Genomic DNA, 21,553 nt, shown 5'->3' on the forward strand with positions numbered 1-21,553 from the left:
AATCTGTCATGACTGTTAGCGCCTAACATATCATATGCATATTAGCCAATTGCCAAGGGTGATCGCGTAACTACTCCAAATCGTAGCAAATCTCCATTTGAGGCATGTAAGTGGACGAACAATTAATTACGACGATACAACAATCTTTGTCACGACAGACCACCTGGAAATGCTGGAAGCAGCATACGTAATTTGAAGCTGGCGTTAAACTCAGGAATTTTGGCTGACTGACTAGGTAGTCATAAACTACAGGGTTGACATGGAGTTACCTGTCTAATTTTCTGAGCCAGGAGCTTGCATTGCTAACCCCGTGGCGTGCTTTCTACGAAGGAAAACATACTTCTGCCCCTTTTTCAACTCTGAGATCCAGTGCCACCTGGGGTAAAATGTGGTTGCTGACAGGATCGGGAGGAATGGTAGCTACGTAAAGATAGCATAGGATATTGAAGGATTATATATTGAGCTACTTGGAAAGAATGGGAGCTCTAGTTCCAACAGCCGCATATGTGTGTCACTCGCTGACATCAATTTTTCAATATGATCCGTTGATCATAAAATTGGTTGTGGAATATATGACCGAGATATATTTTATGAAGCCTTTTTGTGCATTGTTCCTAAATGAAAGTATTGTATTTTATTGGTTCAAAGGCTCTTTTCTGAGTCGGTGTCTTCATTGAGCATCTGAGGGACAATTTAGTGATGTTAGTGAAATGTCCATTTAACTGGTTTTCAATACCTACAATCCGTGTGTGCTGGCAACTTTGAATATCCGGTCCGGTCCTTATACGTGTTTGGTGGCAATTTCTGACACGGCTCAATCCAGACCGCGGATTGATCACAATCCGTGATTGATCTAATCCATGAAGTGCTCTAATGTGCGGGGCACACTGTCCTTGTGGGCTGGACAGCCTCTGGCACTTAGAAATATGCCGCAAAATGAGGCGGGGGGGGGGGGGGCGACATTGCCGGAAAAGTGCTTATCACTGTTTATCATCATGTGAGGTATCTGGGAGCACTCTGCACGATTAGAGCTTTTTCATGAACTAAGTGGCATATTTTGGGCGAAAGAAACACAGAAGTGTTTATTCTGAACTGACGCGACAACGAATATTTTGCATATTGTATGTGTAGTCGTGCCTATGTTGTCTGATGATGTTGACAGGACCAATGAAACGTTACGAAATCATATAGAAATCGTCCTTCACAGTTTTCGATGATGGGAAAAAGGTAAGTTCGAGCTATCTATTTGTAAAATCATTATCTGAAAGGCAAGTCGATGTCAGATATGCTGCCATTTTTAATGAAATATACACATATATACCATACGTAGAAAATATCGAGTAAAATGTGCATGCATAAGGTTTATAACATATGTTTATTCCTACACCAAGGCTGAAATAATCTGCGTTTTTGAAACAACCTTGAAATAACTCAACAGTACTTCTCATTGTCTAATATTTAAACATACTTTTTTGGGCAGGGGTCGTTTGAATCTTTTTTAAGTATTAGTGATGTAACGCTCACATCAAGAATGCCAGAAATAATTTTGTGTTTTCCTGGGACCCCGGTATCCAGGGTTTTCTCGGTGATGTCAGTGTCCGATTTCCAATATCTGCCAACCAGTGTATCCCCGTGCGCTGTCTCCAGCACGTCAGGGGCGTGTCGACCCATCCGGAGTGTGACACAGACCCGATCGCGCTAATGCGGCAGTATCCCTGCTCTGTCGGCATCACGCAGGAGAAAGCCGGCGCAAAATATGCCGGCGGTTCCAGCAAATTGTGTTAATAGTCCCTAAACCCTAATCTGGTTAGCTCCTGTTAACGTATTTAGGGTTTTGCAGGGTAATCAAATTAAGTGTCGCTTCACCTCGCAGAGCGCAGTAACCACGCGTGTAACTTTGGAGGGCAGGAATGTGACTTGGTTTCATCGCTATAATTATTCGATTGCATATCACATGCCAAAATGCGGCCATATTCCGGGCATTGCGTTCGCGGATGTCACTTGTTCACATGTCGCATAAATTTTAACTTCTTAGCCAATTTATTCTGAATGGTTTTCATGGGTGGTTTTGGGTTCAGCTCATTGCTTATCATTATTAACGTTATTACTCATATCACCATTATTTTGGCAAATCACTCACAAGTACCACCACATCGCAGGGGCCAGAACTACATCTGGTTTCAATAATCTAAATGACTGCGACATTATAACATTTCCAATCTCCGGATTACGTGCAACATACCTTCAGATGCCACTTCACAGCCTCAGTGACAGCCGGTTCACAAGTGCAGGATGGCACTCATCTATAAATCACTACAACGCCCATTTTACCTCATATGGATACCTCAGGTGTGTATCCAGTCTCGGACACACCCACTAATGAAACAACCTCTAGGGTCACTTCCCCTCAGAGGCACATTAGCTCAGAACACTGTCCACCAGGAGAACAGCAGGCTTCAGCGCGTGTTTTGTAACGAACAGGGCAGATGTGTTCTCAAGAGGACACCTGCCCAAGGGTATGTGAAAAATTTTGATAACCAGGTTCTGAAGTGATGCGTGGGGGAGTGTTGATGTTTTGTTTTACATAAATTGAAATGCCTTTGTTTGATGGATGCAATTTTTGTGTCAAGAACCTCTGTGTAAACGCATTGCGATAGCCACGGATATTGCGGATGCTGCGTTCTTGTGGAGACATTAATAAATGCACCACAAAATACAATAGCATATAATGGTAAATTACGGACAGATTTCACTTTTCAGTATGGTAGAGAAGGCTGCAACTGCACCCCTTCCGGTTCACAAATCAGGTGCAATTGTACGAAGCTGATAGAAACTGTCAGGCTTCCACTTGTGATTGCTATGACCACGAACATCAGCTTAAAAATACATGTTGATGTGTAGGTTGCACATATATACATATATATATAAATATATATATATAAATATATATATATATAAATATATATATATATACATATATATGTATAGTCAGAACACAAGTGGACCAAATCCGCAAAGTTTTTCATATTTGTCCCCTTGTGGCGACTTCCACGACTCCGCTTTCTCCCAAATCATCTGGGAAATCGACACCCATGTATCGGCCGTCATTTGGCTCTCAAGCAATGTTGTGCAAGGTGCGATGACGTAATCAAATCATGACACATTGAGCAGCATATTTGCTAAACAGAGAATTGTGCCGTCTAGGGCAGCCTTTTCCGCTTGAAAAGTATGCCAATAATTACAAGCTAGCATATGCCACCATATCTGATCCTTGCTTCGGTATCAGCAAGTGTGAGACATCCCCTCTGAGGGGTTTAGGTCAAATAATTAAGAATAAAAAAGTGAATATTCTAGACCAGGATGATTATAGATACAGTGCACTAGCGACTGTTAGCTCAAATTCGAAAACAGCCGTTTTTACGACAGATTGATGCACTGAAAGCTGTTTAAAGTCTTTATGTTTATTTTTAGTTGTAGTATATATTTAACGCTCTACCCAGGCAAGTATTACTTTCATGCAATTTCATCAACATGCAACAGATAAACCACATATATTCAACTGAGAATGAGTTTGTTATATCAAATGAGACATTGTATATACATATATCCAGTTCATGCCTTTAGTTTGCTCAAAAACAAGAACAATGCTATACCTAGAAACCATCCTCATCATCATGGCATCGGTGGTTTGATGTTGATGATGATGATGATGATGTTCATGGCACCCCGTCATTATGGCATCGGTGATTATGAAATAATACATAGAAGGCCTTCTTTGGATATCCTACCACGTCTCCACAATGCGCGTAATCGCGTCATGAAACATTTTGCTGGCAGTGATTGGGGGGCAAACTAGTACAAGGTGTCATGGAGCCGAGAAATGCTCTACATGTGAGGTGATCTCGTAATTTAGATCAATAGCCTGTAGATGCAGTGATAGCTCTCTCCTTCTTTCTCTCTCTCTCTCTCTATGACCCTCTCGCACTCCGATCCCTCTCTCCTTCTTATCTCCTCTTCTCTCTCTATCCTCTCCCTCCTCTATTCGCCTCTCTGATCTCTCCTACGATCTCCCCCTCTCTCTCTCTCCTCTCCTCTCTTCGCTCTCTCTATCCTCTCTCTCCTCTCCGCACTCTCCCCCGATCTTTTCTCTCTCTCTCCCTCATCCCCTCTCTCTCTCTCTCTCTCTCTCTCTCTCTCTCTCTCTCTCTCCTCTCCTCTCTCCTCCTCTCTCTCTCTTCTCCTCTCTCCCTCTCTCTCTCTCTCTCTCTCTCTCTCTCTCTCTCTATCTATCTGAAGAGGATCTCTTGATGCAGGAAATGACTGACCCGTTTGAGATAGTCCCAAATTTTTCCAGCCAACGTATTCTGGCCTTTCTCTTACCCATTTTAAAGCCAATACACTTTGGTCACTTTGGTCTCACTTACGTACGGCATATGAGATCCTCCATCTCGCCTAGACCGAGTTCCATTGTAAGAGAGCCATTTCCAGTTTTTCTCGCAAAACCTTGAAACCTCTAGATCAGCAGCTTGAAGATTGGTACGGCTAAGCACGCTTACACCCCTATTACGTCATTAATCGGCGAATCATGTCATACAACATCTGTCAACATAAAATCACCAAGGTGGTAATGTCAGGGGCTAAATTATATATATATATACATATATATATATATAGACATATATATATATATATATATATATATATATATATATATATATATATATATATATATGTTTATCATAGAAGCAAGCAGGAAAGCAGAACTATTTCATTACTGTTGCTTGATCTGCCATTACACTCTTCGACAAAGGCATCTAACATAAGGTACATGTTTGTTTTTTACAAAGATTCATGCATTCTGATGCTTAAAATTGGCTGTTTCTTATAATTTCGTTTAAATGAACCTACCCTAGCGCTGCGGCTGTGACGAAGCCATTTTTGAAAACATGGCGGTCCTTGCTTCTATATTCATTATCCAGGGACACATTTAAGTGGGCAGCGGGGGCGCATTTCTTCCCTCATGAAATCATTACGCACGTTGTTATGCATGTGCATGATCCTCGGCAGAAACGCATCGAATTGATTGGCTTAAAAATGTGCGACGTTGTGCCCGTCACAGAAATTTGATTGCTCGTCTCCGTGGTGCTTATTTTTCTCAACAAAAATTTTGAACTGCGTTTCCCCTTTCCCAGTGTAAAATCCTGCATTCTCCCCTTGCTCTACCTACAAGCATCCCATTGACAATGACATTTGACAATGACATGACTCAATGACATTTGAGATTGACAGAATTGCTGCAGGGAAAGAAGCCAACAAATGACGCAAGCAAAGAGGAAGAAGGGAAGAAGCAGATAAGGAAGACAAAAGAAGGAAGAAGATGGAAGACAAAGAGGGAGATGCCTAGTCGTTCAGTCAGTGTACTCAGTCTTTTTTTGAACGGTCTAATCCTACTGAAAATAACCCTGGTCGGATTTTGAAATAAGACATACCAATGGAATCACCGAGAGCTCAGCTTTTGAATGAATTGCATCACATATTTTGTCCGTTTGTCCGTTTTGTCCGTGTGAATTTTGAAATAACACATACCAATGGAATCACCGAGAGCTCAGCTTTCGAATGAATTGCATCACATATTTCGTCCACATTTGTCCGTCCCGGTGGCTCAGTTGGTTCGAGCGCCTGCATTCCGACCCACCCACCCGTGGCGGGATGGGTTCGAGTCGCTTTAGGGCGCTCGCTATTTGCCCTTGGCAGGTATGGCCTGCGGCCGGTGGCAGCAATCGCGCTCAAGGTCAGTTCACGCCAGAGGGCAGGACGGACCGTGTCGAGCATTGCGGCACGTAAAGCTTTCGCCACTAAATTCTGCCGTTGCCTGGAATTGCGCGATGGGATGGTGGGAGTCAGGGCTCACACAACAAGCACCGCTTAGCGTGAGCGCTGATCCCAGAAATCCATTCATTCAAAGGATTCGGACCAAATTTATTTAAAAAAAAACATCTTGCCGTCTTCGACTGACTCCAGCGAGCTATTCAGACACTGGTCCGGGGTTGCCAATCCTCATGACGCTCGTGTGTGAAGGTCACCCGCGGAACGCTCAGACACTGGTCCGGGCTCGCCAATCCTCATGACGCTCGTGTGTGAAGGTCACCCGCAGAACGCAAACCAATGACGTGATCGGCGCTGGGTAAGCGCCTGAGCCAAAAATGCACTACATGACCAACGGTTACCACTGGCGTCGCAAATTGCACCACCTAACGACTAGATGTTGAATGAAGAAGCACCCCTCAAAATCTGCAGAAGACTGTCGTCCTTCGCCCAGACCATTAAAATACGTGTCAATGCGTAGATAACATCCTTGCTTGCGTGGTTTCCAGTAACAGAACAGAACTCACTGCATTGCAGAACAGAATCACAGAACTGCATTGCCACTTCCCTGCGCAAAATGGTGTCACTCCGTAGCTTGTGGGCAGCGCCCAGGAATAACAACACTTCAGGCCTGTATGCGCTGTGGAGCAACGGGTGGTGGTGGGGGAGGACTTGACTTGAACTTGCGCGGGGTCGTGGCTCTCACCAAACCAGCCCCAGTCAGTTCATTTCGCTGCTCACCGCTACGCCAGCCGGGGTGCTAAGTTTCGTGGGGAATGAAAGCGCACATTAAGGCATAAATGTGTCCTGTGACTGAGGGTGGCGTCAGCACCCACAATCAACGAGGCGTGGAACCGCGCAGAGCCTCGCCACCGCGGACAGGTCAGGGTACTAGCGGGTCGTGAGTGTAGTTCCCACAGCTTGTCACGGAGAGGCTTCTTTTTGTTCTTGTTTACGCCGTGGTCGCGTTTTAGTGCAACATCCACTTGCTCAGTGTTTTGCAACGGAGTGTCTTTCTTTTTTTTGCTTGGGAATATCGGTATTCAATATGTGTACAAGAGGAACGTTCAGCCATACATAAACTAGTCCTTTAGATTCTGGAATTTCTGTGCTCTCCAGCATGTTCAAACGACTCTCAGGGGCGCTTGAATAAGTCGATATAAGTATATTACTGGTCATCAGCTAATGGCCATTTTCAATCTGAAACGGGAGGGTTTTGATGACTGCGATTATCCCAGAAAATTGTACTCATTTTCAGTGCGCAGTCGCAGCCAGTCGCAGATAGTAGTCTGCATTCTCCCTGCGCACTCAAATCAATGATCTGAGTATCCCGTGGTCATTGTTCGTTTCCCATCTAGCTCATGACAATGCTCAGTCATCATCAGGGGATGGCATAACGCATGCAAAACAGTGCAGAGCAGCAGCGGCACGAACAAGCTTGCTCATTCTTTAACCGAATGCTGACCGTAAAAATGGGGCCCGACAGCGGAATCACACGATGCTGAGAAGGCAATACCAGTCGTGGTTCAATGCGGCTAGTATCGATGGCAGGATTAGTCTGTGACCTTTGATGGTCTGGTGCGCATATTGCCTGGTATCGGACGAAGCCAAACTCAGCCATCTCTGACTTCGTGGCCGTTTTATAAATGACCGGCCTTGCAAAGTCATCGGTAGGGAATGCGGTTATCGCCATCTCCAGCTTTGCCGGTTGTCTGAAATCAGCATTTCCCAATTCCTTAAACGTCATCCAAGGGCTCGCAATGACTGGAATCGACCCGACCTTTTAGCCGTAAATGACAGTTAAGAAATAGTTTGGCTTCGTTCTCTGCGCTGATGCAGCATTATCCATTACTATTTTCAACCGGCTCATCTGCCTATCCTCCCAATGTTCTGCTAACTTGCAATAAACAGCACGCTAAGAGTAATGCGTCGTTGAAGCTGGAGGTAATCACATTCAGTTCGAATGTAGTTTCCGAAGCCAAATATCCGCGTTTGACTCTGACAGCAGACTTGCCACACCAATGCTACACGAGTGAAAGCCACCAGAACCAAATAAGTGCGTCCCTGGCTGTTTGCCTTGTATCAGTGGTTGACAAATTGGTACCGTTCACTCGTTGCAATGATTGTTACATGCTCAATCACATCATGGAGCCCGACGCTGTAATGAATTGCACATACTTCTAAGTCCGCGCTTGATCAAGAGAAGGAATGGAGGTCCAACGTCAACGATAGTACATGTTTTCCGCGCCGATGCGATGCGGCGCCCCGAGCCGCGTACAACGCGCTCGCCTCGTCGCCCGCACTCCACGTAGAGGGAGTCGCTGCGTTCTGCAGCAAGTTACCGGGTCTCACGATGTCTCGAATATTGAATCGCACAAGCCTATGACACATTACATGGCCTGTTGGATAAATGCAGTCTAAAACCATCATGCTCTGGCAATACGACAGGCTCTGAAACTAAATACACCCCCGCGATGTTTCACTGTGCGTTTTGACAAGTACTAGCTTAGGATGGCCTAGACTTGAATTGACTCACCACCAGCTTGTAACACATACCGTTAATTCACATGTATGCAGAGGGTCAAGTGGAGTATGCACGGACATGGTTAGGGTTCGAGTACAAAACTGCTGTATCAGTGATCAATTTCTTACGTCGTTGTTAAATGTGGCTTGCCACAGGCTGGCCTGCAATTTTCGTTGAGCCATCAGGAACTCATCATATGATGGAGAAAATAAATGGAATCTCACCAAATCTATCGTAATTCGCCTGTCGAAAACTCGAATTTCGAAAGTCAGATTTGACGGCCACCTTATTTGCATAGGCTCGTTACACCAAAGGTGTAGTGCTCCATGGGTGTCGATTTGTTAAGTGTGTTAGCAAAATTTTAAACAAAACATTGTAGATGTTTTACAATTACTACAATCAGGTACCAAAATTGGCATATGAGATCACTAGGCCGGTGTCAATTTGAAGCCCAATGTGTATGTGTTTGTATAAACCAGGCCGTCCAACCAATCGTTACAGGACCTTGCTTCGGTGTGACAAAGGGCACAGTTATGTGCCATGAGCTCCTTAATGGCGTCCTACAAAGAGAGGCCCATCGGACTCCGAATCTGGACCTCTTGGTATGGGGAAAGCTTGACAAGCAGCATAGGGCTCCATGCGGCCGTGGCTAGACCTTGTAGGAGCATATCAGTGTTCGCTCGGCGATTGTTGTGCACACTATTTCTTTCTTTTCTTTGCTACTGTTCTGTTGCGTTTTACCTTCAAGATAGAAGAGGCGAGGTGATGGTCACTGCAGTGGCTGAGCACGTGCTCCGTGTTTCTGGATCTGGATCGAAAAGTTGTTGATAACGACGTCCAGCGATAACCCATAACCCCCAGGTAACTGGAACATTGTTGCCAACACAATCCCGGTCAGTGAAAAAATTCCCCAAGGTTTCACGACGTCGGCGCACGCAATGTTTGGCCGTTTTCGTGCAGCTGGCCACAGATAAAATCACCCATATTAGCGCCCGCCGCACACACCGTACACTGCACACTGTATAGTGTAAAGTGTACGCACAAGACGGAGATCTCATCGTCATCACCCGCGCCCACGCACTTCCTGTCAGGGTGGATGCTTATTGAAACATCCAGTCTTTATAACGTCCAATGGTCAAAACGTCCAAAATCTCTTGAAATCCTGCTACCCCATAGGTCATGCGGCATTCACGGGCAAGTAAAATGTTATTATCGAGCCGTTCAGATATGGCGTCCGTGAGCACGATTTCCACATAAAGTGAACTTCAGTTGACTCTCAATCAATGTTGGGCGAGCTGTGCAAGTTTCAATCACAAATCACGTTTTGTGTTACATCATGTAAGAAGCTGAACATAATTACTAGGCATTACGGGAATAGGACTCGCAAAGGAAGAAATCAGGAACAGCGCCATAACTGACTATGTAACCAAAAATAACCATCATAAACTCGCGGATGAATCTGCAAGAACACCACGAGAAAGGGCCAAAACAAGAGCACATCACGGTATTTGGCTTATCGAATGCTTCCAGCGCCGCAACACTGAAAACACGTTGTGAAAATTTTTTGAGAGGGGTTTCATGGAAATGCCTCCATAGCGCATCTGCGAGCCTCATAGATAACTATACTGACTTGTGTCGGAACATCCCAACCCCTTTACATGTTTCCGTGAAAGGTTCAAAAACTTCTGATCGTGGTCAAAATTATCTTAAAAGGCTTGGCGCAAGCTCTCGGATGTTGTGAGCACCTGGCGAGGGCCTGTATAGTTCTTGGCGGGATTCTCGGACAGCCCATTCGGTCGCGAAGGACACCAGTTCGGAAGCCGTCTTTTAGTAGGTAGCCTAAATAGGCATACCCGCGTGTTCATTAACTATCATTTAAACGTATGGTGAGCTTTAAGGTCGCGGTATCGTTCAACGGCGAGAGGAGGCATTACGAATCATGGTGACATATGCAGTATTTCTCCTAAGTCCTTGCTCAAAGTGCTGGTGCAAACAACCAGTGCAGTTGGTGCGCCCTTAAAGCTCAATGTGGATCAAAGTGTTGTATGTTGTTGGGGCTGAATTGGTTTGAGATTAGCTGTGTGGGTGCTTCGTGCTTGACATAGAACTATTTCGTTCAGGTGCTAAAATGAGCCTATGATTGAAGGAAGGGTTTCTGTCACAGAACTGCACTGCACCACTGGTGAACATTGACAGGAAGCAATAATTACATCCTCACCTCATGCCGCATAAAGCTTGGCACCGATTGCGAAAATCCCCCCGTTATTTGTGAAAATTTGTTTTTGCAACTAATAATCCAGCATAGCAAACAAATGACTGGAGTTATTGCTACACTTGCAAGGTCATTTCAAACCATTTAAGTTCTCATCCACCTGAGTTCAAGCGAGCGCAAAATGGCCTCAGCAGCCGACGCGCTCTATAATACCAATCATCATCACGTGTTCTGTGTTTATCTATGTAATATGTACCGACTCGGCGTTAGAATGGCCACCCGCAGGATTTGACAAGGCTCGTAATAATAATCACCTGAGTGCAAAATGGCAATTGCAGTTGGTACCCTAAAACGTCGATAAACAACGCAATGTCTCACTCGAATTAAAAATGCTGACGCTGATGGTATGTGAAACAGAAAACAATGCTGAAATTATCTTTCTGCGAACCACACCTACGAAGCATATATGAATGGGATACGATGACACGAATTTGGTGGTTGTGTTTAGGCGTGTTGTATGATTCACTGCTGAGTTCCTGTAATTTTGTGCGTTGCCTGACATCCTAACCTTGAGCACATGCTCATTTTTCGTGGTGTGATCATTAAGTATGTCGTTGACGTGCTGCAAAGCATAGATGCTAGTCAAAGTTCTCAGATCTTTTTCGATTTGTTTTCGACAAAAACGAACAGCCATGCTCAGTTCCCACAGCACCCTGCTTTTCAGAGGCCTTACATTAATACATAGACATCACAGTACATACAGATGTATGATAAGTATGACATTACGCAAATTCCCATACCCCAAATGCCTGTCTGCGAGACACCACTTAGTGTATCAGAGTTTTACCTGACAGGCTTCACAGTTGCACTGCATTTAGTTGGGGGAATTTCAGCAAAATAGGGTTCTTTGTGTGTTTGGCTTGTGACAGCAGTGTGAATTGTGAAGCTTTGAGGACAAGTTACATCCAGTTTGTTATTTTCCTATGTGATGAAATACCCGACATGATAAATCAACCACTCTTGTATTTCAGAAATTTTCCCAACATAAATGACCACTCGGAAGTACACTGTAGTTGGCGGACGATCCAGCTAACCTTTAGGGCGTTGTACATGCAACGCACGGGAGCTACTTAGCCACCTGTTCTGAACTCAGCAAGAGTATTTCACGGGCCACCTCGAGTGGTCTGCCGCGCCAGATAAAGCCCATGATTTAACTTTGAATTTGCATGAGCACTGTATTGCATTTTGTACTGTGACTAGCCACGCAGGGAATGACATAAATCAGCTTAGAAATCATCTGACATCTTCGAACGATTACCACTGTCGGTTTAGTCGGGTGGTGTCAATCGTCAGGTTTTCGTAACTGTTTCATTGAAGATTCCCGTCGAAGTGGAGGTCGGCACATTTCAAAGGTTTTTCCAAACATCTAGAAGTAAGTCATATTTTCGGATACTTATATTGACGACCAGTTTATTCTCATGCTCTAATAAGATGTCGGAGCAGAATACTGCAACTTGTTGAATTCTGCAGAACTTTAAGCACCGCTGAATAATGGCAAAACACTTCGACAGTCCAGTTAGCTATACTCAACTGAGCATTACATCATAGGCGTAATTTCCATTGCTCCTTTTGCTGCTGAAACGATTACTAGAAAGCTTCTTTAAAATCGATATTATGAGCTATCATCTTTACTTCCCGACTTGTACTTGGACTCCAGAAGTTTGGACTGGGGGGAGGGGAGGGGGCAAACTCATCGCTGAGTGCCTATTCGGACACTGTAAAGGATGGGGGAGGGGGGGACGGAGGCTCGCCCAGAATAATATAAATCGACACCCGTAGTGTATTAATGATTTCCAATGCATACCAATGACCTTGTGTCGATCATTAAACACTTACCACTACTGTCAACCTGACCACAAGCACTCACCAGTGCACTGCCGACAAGCACATAAAAGTTGAACGCCGCCGAGCGCGACCTCACTGTCAAATATTCAGCACCTGCATGACCCAAGTGATCTCTGAGTCTGTGACGTCCGCTAGCCAAAGTTTTACACGATAAATGATAGAGGACATCCTAAAGCCATGGGCACCACCAAGTTCTAGGAGCAGAGAAATCGGAACCAACGCGGTCGTAACGATGCCGCCAATCTTGTTTGCTACCTGTAGTAACACTTGAAAAGGACCCAAATTCCCGTGGTTAGCACGCAAATGTATTGAAGAAAAACAGCACTAAATGCGATTAGCCCGCTACTCGAAATTCTGATCTGTTGGCAATGTATGTACCGAGTCCACGCTTTGCCTTCACAACATCGCGCCGGGACCAAGATCCTTCGAAGGGCTCAAAGCGTGTTCCGCATGCCAAAGACGCTGGCAGGTATCCCGTGGGTAACCAGCTCAACGCGCCGAGTCTGAAATCAACATTCAAAGTTTGCCGTGAGTGAGTTGGTGTGACTGCTCCGGCGCAGTCTGGCCTACCGCTCTGTGCCGGACAGCCCTGACTCCTCACACCGTCACCTTGTCACGGCTGCCCGGCTGGACCTGTCAGCCGGCGGGGCGTGCCCGCTTCCTGCTGGCGTTGGGCTGCGCCGCGCTGGCCGGCTACCGCCGTCAGCACCTGCTGCGACTCTTTTCCAGCGAGCCGTCTCCACGGCGCTCGAGTTCGCGCCGCTGCCGGATGTCGCCGCGCCAGCGTAACTAAGTGCAGCGAGCGACACGGCTGACCCCGGAGGAACTCGGACCCTGGAGACCGTGGCGGCGGCGTATCGCGTCTGGTGGACCGACACGCCTCTAAGACAGCAGTCGGAGGACAGTCGGAGGACTGGCCCCAGGCTGCGCGACGACCAGAGCCATTAACTTGCCCAGCGGGCCCTTCACTTTGAGGGAATGTTCCACATTTGTATAGCGTTTTGAATTGAAGTGGCATCTGGAAGACCTTTTGGTGCTGTTTACAATCCTGCCATTCTTAATGCCCAAGTCCTTCTAGTTTCTGAGCTACGTGCCCGCGAAAATAGGGAAAGGTTTATCGAGGAGAGTGCTTCAAAGCTACTTTGGCATTCATGACATAATAATAATAATAATAATAACGTCACTCAAATCCTGCCTTTCCATAAGCCATGCACGATCAAGGCCAAAATAAATCATTGTCGAGGCTTTCATATCTGGTGCGACATCGTCGGCGCAATTTCTAGATATAACGGTTGTCAATGGGCTCCGAGTCACTGTGCAAGGCGCGATGGCGTAATCAAATCATGACGTATTGAGGAGCGTATTTACTAGACGGAGCCTTGTGCTGTCTAGAACAGTCTTTTCCTCTTAAAAATATACCAACAGGTATAAGTGGGCTCGTTTCATCACATCTGATGAAACAAATATGAAAACTGTCACAAAAAATACAAACTGTCTTCAAATATGAAACATTTCCTTCAATCACAAATACCGATGATAGCGGAAGAGTAACACGCATAATTCGTAATAGTCGCAAGTATGTATGCGAAAAACTGTTCACTGTCAGAGATTGCGTGGAGCTTCCTCTATCTGGGGAAACACATTTTGAATGGACAATTTCGTCCGGTTCAAAATGAGTTTCCGCTGAATTAAAATCACCTCGCAATAAAAATACATCTTAACCGTTTAGTATCATGTGTTTTAATGACTATTCGGTCACTGACACCGCCCACGGAATCAACATATAAGCGTAATCATATTTTATTTCGACTGTTAGCGTAGTCTGTGACTGAATGTTCATTCCAACTGCATTCTTCTAAACAGCTAAAACGGAGTTTGCACTGCAGGGAGATCGATGTAATTCATATGTACCGGCTTAGCATGTTTTGCTTTGCACAAGCACTAAACCATCAGATGGATCCAGCCCAAAGGTTTGCGAGAATGTCGCTGTCCGCCAGTCTGCCGGTACCAGCATTACGATCTCGATCACTCTCGTCATGGAAAGATACGCTACTCGCACGAGGTTATGGAATATATCCGTGGAGGTGCCCAGGATCCCGGAGCAAGTGGTAAAGGAGTGTCGTTCCCACCAGCTCGTCAGCTTAGTCGGCGGGATGGGCGGCCTCTTCAGCCTGCTGCTGGCCATATCTCTCTCTCCGGTCCACGGCCGAGCTGGCAGCGCGTGTTTTCACTTTCTTGTACGGGCAGTGGACCCACCAGAGTTGTCCTAGTTCATCAGTGATTGGGAACTGCCGTCACGGTGGAGTGCTTTACACAGTCAATCGCAAGGTCACTGGGGGAGCAATATCGGAACTGCACCCACTGATATCGAATGAGGATAGCGATCTGATTAAAATTGAAACAAGCTCTGAGAAAATATGTATGCGAATTGAAGCAAAACTGCCACCGGTTTTCTGTTCGGCTGACTGTAGCTCCACATAATCCTCTCATTCATTTTTCGGTTAATAACATCGAAAGAGCAGAGAGCTTCCTGTGCGTTGCATGAAATCATGAAATATTTGAGAAGCAAGTGACCATTAAGCCCTTTGTGAAGGTGGTCAATAACTGTTCACGGAAAGAAGGCGACGCAACGTTGATGAAAGCCATGCAGAAAGAACAGCAGGCCCACAAATTATCATCTGCAGCCCCCTTGCTGCATGCAAGAGTTAAGGTGGGAGGGGGATAAGAGGCGAGCCACCACTAAGTGCTGAAGCGGGAAAACCACCCAGAGGTTTTGCAGGTCAGAACAACGTGACTCATTAGTTGGTCGCAATGGGAACCCATCGGCGAAATCTCTCGCTCTCTGTCCTGATTCGGTGCTTCGTGGTGACTCGCTCCTCTTGCGCTCGTGACTGATAACTTTTTGGGCTTTCTGGAGGAGCACTTCTAGTTCTGCGGTCATTTTGCGTATATTCCGCTCGTCTCCGACTCCGGCTCTACCCTTCACCTGAAGATGGCATGCAGCTGAAATTTTGAAGTCTTTGGCCTTTTTCCTGCCCAGCTATCACTATCACTTCGTCCAGATCTGCCAGTCATCACACTCACATACACTCACTTTTGTTACAGTTACTTTCAAATGGAACATTACATAAGCTTAGTAACAATCACCCCAGAGCGGTGTACGGTACGCATTCATAATGGGCCCAGGGTCCAAAAAAGCACCAGGTAACCATGTGACAAGGAGGTGCGAGGGCGTATCCAAGCACTCAGAAAAAAAGACTACCCTCATTTCTCACCACGGTATTTTAGTGAATCTTCATGTCACCAGACTTTTCTCAGTGAACAGCTTCGGTTTTAGTTCTGGGAGTCAAGCCGCCCCACGAGAGGCAGTGCCCGTCTGACCTGAAACTGCCGTGAGCAGAGCACCTTGGCCCGGAGTGAAGCAGGCTGACGGCCCGTCACCTGCCTGACACCCTCGAGCACCGCTGCGTGCGTGGGCTGGCACGGACAGGCACTGCCCTGAGGCGGCGCGCTGCTGATGGCGCCCGGCGGGCGCACGGCACGCTTCACCAGCCGCAGGGCGGCGGTGCGAGCCACCGATCGTCCAGCCGTCCCCACACAGCAGCCTCCCCATCGGAAGAGCGTTCCCCGCCGATCAGGCGCAATGTGAGTTGGAATTACGGCCGCGAGGAAATGGAGCGTGGTTTAAAACCGCTGCGAATGTTCTTTTTAACGTCGGGTCCACGGCGATGCGGTTGCGGATATCGCGAGTGCAAAATTACGAACCCTGAACAGCCTCCAGAAATGGTGTTTCTTACTGAATTGTTAAATATTTAAGGCGTACACTGCATATAACGGTTCCATCTGCTTGACTGTCATTTCTTCATTTCGCAGTCAATGCTGAATGGCAAGAGTGCCTTTTCTCGTTGCGAAATCAAGCAGACGTTTCAACGATAAGTTCTGCCAGGTCAACAGCCAGGTCAGATGCCCTCGTCAGCTATCAGTACCGAAGCGCTAATATTTACACCACGGTGCATCCGCATTCTGAATGAGCAGCCATAACAGAATTTGGAGGCCTCATGCGCACTCAGGGAGACGTTTGGTGCACCAGCCAAAGCGCCGCAGGTTGAATGGGTGTTATGACCTCTGAAACATAATAGCGGAGGTGAAACAGACACTAAACGTCTTGAGAAAAGTCATTTTTTCTTTCCGCATCTTTGATTGCTTATAACTTTTTTCAAAACCAGCCTTACCTTTTTGCCTCATCCCGTGTCTGTCCTCTGGCACCACCAAATCAAATGCAAATGTTCCACGGTGAGCACAAGTGGCAGTGCTTGGGGTCGGTAAATCACTGCGTGTTCATCGGGTTACCTCCCTTTCTTCTACCACCACTCGATGCGTCGGTGCTTCTCTCCGACCCTGACGCTCAACAACAAACAGCACCCTCGCAATCGGCCCACTGTTCCTGCCCTGGCCTCGAGCAGTGCTGACGGGCGCGCCGTGCCGCGCGGCCGCCGGTCCGGCGCAGAGCCGGCTCGCTCCGGCGCGGACGGATTCCGGACGGCGGTGGCGACCGGCGCGGCCGCTCCACTGCCACGGCCCGCACTGAAGCCGGCGCGTATCGACGGCGGCGGAACGGCGACCGGCACCGCCACCTGCGTGACCGACGCGGGCCGCACCGCACCGGGACTGAGTCCGGAGCGGACCACGCCCCGAGAGCGCCCGGACCGGGTCACACGCGGGTCGAGTCACACTCGGACGGGACAGAGCCAGGGGCACACCCAGATCTCACCCAGGCCACACCCGGAACACGCCCGGACCGGGTCACACGCGGGTTGGGCCACACTCGGACCGGATCAAGCCAGGGGCACACCCAGACCTCACCCGGGTCACATCCACAACACACTCGGACCGGACCACTCCCTGGACCAAAACAAGACCACACCCAGACCACACTCAGGCCTAAGTACGCGCGGACCGACTCACATCTGGAAACGGCCACACCTTGACCGGAACACATCAGTGCTGGACCTCATCAGACCAGATCTGATAAAACCACGCGCGGACAGAACCACTCCCGCACCACACTACGACCGGGTCGCCAGGAGCAGACCAACCTCGTACCAGCCAGAGACAACTCCGTGGCGTCCCCGCATGGGCGGCGGTGCCGGGACAGCAGTAAGCTCGTCCTGTTTATGCGTCGGTGCACGCCGCTTGCGCACGGCTGGGTCGCTTGATTGCCACGGCACACTTATAGTCGGCCAAGCGGAGCTGTCCGATGCCCGAACCAATAGCAATAACGGCCCCCGGTACGATTCTTGGAGGCCCAATAACTGCGCAATCGAGGACAGTGAGGCGGACGGCCATCGAGCCCTTCAAACGATGTTTAGGGCACATGTGGGGTGGGCTTCAATTTAGTTTCTTCTTTACAACGGCCAAACGGACCGTTGTGAAGACCATTGTATATACTCAAGTACACGGGTGTTTGTTCGGGGGAGGGGGGGAGGTGGACGGGAGAAGATTGTGGCTTAAGGGAAAGTCATTTAATCTACAGCTTGCGACATTGGAAGGCTGGTTCGCCTTGCTATAGCAGTGTCGCGCAGGGCGGTTACAGAGTACAACTGACTACGGTTCTGGTTGAACTGATCTCGCTGAAGCTGATGAACGCTGGCCTAAACATTGTACGACATGAAAACAGCGTGGCATACAAATGGTGAAGTCGCTGTCCTCTCTCTCATCACACCACTGATATCGCGGCTCAGTCGGTCAGGGAGTGGAGGCGCTCTCCGAGGCTAGACCCCTCCGTCGATGGGTGTCTGTCAGGCCCATCTCTAGCGACTCAGAACAGCTGTGTTAACCAAAGCGGTCCGGACGGTGGCTCACGGTCACCTCATCTCGGCGCGGCGGCCGTAACTGGCGGCCGCGGATCCGCCGGCGTCGGACGCGGGCCATCTCGGCCCTGACCTCAGGGAAACAATGCGGTTCCGCCACTGTACGAACGGCAGATGACCCACGAGTGCTGGGTGTCCAAGCGGGGCACGCGGAGGGTTACCGCGCTAAGGACAGTCGTCTGGAGCACCGCGGGGAGCGTTGCTGGTCATTGGTTCTTTTGGGACAGGATATCCACGTAAATGTTTCAAAACACTTTTAAATGTTTTTTAAAGCATATGCTGATTTTCAGCACCTTATGGAATTTCTAGCCGCCAATTCCAGAAAAATGAAACCTTTCAAAAACAAAATCGACTTGAAATCGGGCTTATTACGATAAGCAACCTGCTGGCACGACTGTCCATGCAAGACCTCCGTTTCGTTGTTGAACGCATCTGGCCGAGCCTTCGTAACAACGGCTTGTGCCACGGAAGGTGCTGGCGCTTCACCGCTACCAGCGAAGTCTCCGCTGTCGGCATAACGTCACACTTCATGCAGCGTGCTCAACGATCTTACGATCGAAGAGCCTTGAACGTCTCTGGTGTGACTTCATACAGCGATGGCGCATGTGCACAGGCAATCGACTTATGTCGGGAATCGGAGAGGCCGCCCTCACGAGCTCCAGCGCCGCACTGTACGCCAGCTCGGCTGCGGTGTCACGGGCTCCAACGCCGCGCTGTTGGCCAGCTTGGCTGCGGTGTCTGATGGCCTGCGCCCTGCTCGCCGGACCATTACCGCGCCGCCCGCGGCCCGACGCGTTCCTGTTGATCGTCCCGGCCACCAGCCATTACCGTGCCGAGCAGGGCCGCGTGTGCCGGGGGCGGCACATGCGCGCGGCAGCAGCGATACACGCCGCTCGCCGCTCATCGCCGCCAACGAGTACCCTCCACGGGCCGGGACACCGACCGTGTACACACTAATTTCGCAGCGCAAATAGCGCTCGCACCGCGCGTAGCCACTCGTTGTATGGCCGGCCCGCTGCCGTCGACCTCGGACGGAGTGGGATTGGTCGCGGCGGGTCGGCGCGGCTCCCGCCGCGCTGCGCGCCGCTGTGTCAGCTATTATGGACATTGGACGACGAACATGCGACGGACATGGGCAGATGTGACGGACGTGACCAGATGTGGCGGCCATGTGACGGAAGTGACCAGATGTGGCGGCCATGTGACGGAAGTGACCAGATGTGGCGAACATGTTACGGACGTGTGACGGACGTGGTCAAATATGACGACATGTCACGGACATGTCACGGACATGGTCAGATGTGACGGACACGTGACGGTCGTGACCGTCACGTATACATGACCGGGCGTGACCGTTACATCACATGTCCGTCACGGTTATGACGGACATGTGACGGGCGTGGCTGGTTGTGACGGACACGTGACGGGTGTAACCGGTCGTGACAGGCACCGCCGGTGTCGGCCGCGCAGCCCGCCGTGACCCGCTCGGCCGGCAGGCGCCCTGTTGACGTCGCCAGCTGCACTGTGACGACGCCGTTCGTGTGCCAATGCGTCACAATGCGCGCGCAGACGGTCGTTGCAGTAATGCTTGCAATGCGTCTGTTGGCCTATTCCGAGCTGTCGTTTGTCATGCCTGCATCGTCGGGGTTCGCCAATACTGGGTAATGAGGTGCCGGTTACTTTCAATGCGTGATTGAACATGGGACGCCTGTTTGTGACGTCCGCATGTTGCGCATCACTGTTTGTGATAGCCCTCAATAGCAGAGTGCTGCCACTGAATTTTCCGAGTCACTAGACAATAAATGACAAATCTGACACGAATGTGTTTGATCCCCTCATGCCGTGCGTAAAAGGAGCTTTCGCGATGCATCATAACAATGTGGGGAAAGTGCCTTCAAGCCCCAAGGACATCTCTCAGTAGGTTCCTGACATGTGTCAACGATGTGTCGTTATTGGAAATTTGTGCGAATTAATGAAAGCTCTCGACTGTTTTGCACAATTTCAGTAATGTAAGCTGGAGGCCAGCAACCTAAGCCATGGAAGTCATTTCACATTGTGTGGTACGATAGTTGACGCACTTTTCAATTGCGCAATCGAAAAGTGCGTTCACTCGGCAGAAACGAAATACGGTCGCAGACGGGAGGGAGGCATGGTACCTACACCATATGCCAAGATTTTGATGACATTTGGGAACGCCTGGTGCAAGCGGTGCGGACAGCAGAAGAAGCAGAAGCAGAAAAAGCAGAAGTTTGAGCATTGTTACCAGTTGCTGCAGGTTTGGTGAAAAGCTCAGCATGTGAGTGCTAAGCAATTTCTTAGTTTTATCTTGGGGTGTCTAATGGCTCCCTGCAACTTAAACATTTTCCCGAGCCGTAATGGGTCAAACGGTCAAATTTTAGTGGTAGGTTGACGTTGTTGGTCACCTCTGTCCACTACTTTAGTTAAATGTACCTTTTCTAGTAAAATCTCCATTCTGACAAGCCCATAGGCCTGGTACCGCGAATCATGACACCTTTCTGCTCTCCCAATGGCATGAGTGAAGCCTCCTTTAGCTGCATCGATTTCGCGGAAGCCACGGACATGACGCTGATGAACGGTAACCGCCGCGCATGCTCTGCTTGAGCATGCCGACCTCTGATGAACTGTGCCGTTTGATCGCTCCCTCCTCCCCCTCCCCCAGGACCCGCAGCGGGCGGGGTCATGTCGGCCCGGTCACCAACATCACGACGTCGGTCGCACTGTACAGTCATGCGTCCCCATAGCAGCACGGGGTGACCTCCCGTGCCCATTGTTCGGTGAGTTCCGCAGCCTCGAAAGCTCCTCCCAACAGCCGCGCCCGGACATAGTGTGGCTCCATCGTCCTGATCAATGATGCTGTACGTCAGGTGAGCACGAGTGTTTGGTCTTATGTAAATGTGAACGCATGGCAACACGACGATTGGCATGACATGTCGGTGAGCGGACGCTTTCAAGCATATTTGCGGACGACGGACCGGGCCTATCTCGCTGGGAGTCCGTGCTCAGGCCGAGTACGTCGCCCGGTCGCGGCCGCCGTCGCCGATCAGGCCCGACGGCCCGATGACCCTATGGCCTCAGGCCCGATGGCCCAATGGCCTCAGGCCCGATGGCCCAATGGCCTCTGCAGTGCCGCCGGCGGCCGTCGGCGGCTCCCGGCCG

General features: G+C 48.9%; 1 protein-coding gene across 1 annotated transcript in view; it reads right to left on the reverse strand.

The window, feature by feature from the left end:
* Positions 1-16,971, reverse strand: part of LOC119112877 (uncharacterized) — a 66,996-nt gene extending 50,025 nt beyond the window's left edge. Inside the window, exon 1 of the mRNA XM_037237168.1 lies at positions 16,739-16,971. Within this exon, the coding sequence (XP_037093063.1) occupies positions 16,739-16,751 (13 nt within the window). The 5' untranslated portion in view covers positions 16,752-16,971. The remainder of the gene's footprint in view (positions 1-16,738) is intronic.
* Between the last annotated feature and the right edge of the window lie 4,582 nt (positions 16,972-21,553).

The sequence above is a fragment of the Pollicipes pollicipes genome, unplaced genomic scaffold, assembly GCF_011947565.3.
Source record: "Pollicipes pollicipes isolate AB1234 unplaced genomic scaffold, Ppol_2.1 Scaffold_7261;HRSCAF=8764_pilon_pilon_pilon, whole genome shotgun sequence".
Classification (NCBI taxonomy): domain Eukaryota; kingdom Metazoa; phylum Arthropoda; class Thecostraca; order Pollicipedomorpha; family Pollicipedidae; genus Pollicipes; species Pollicipes pollicipes.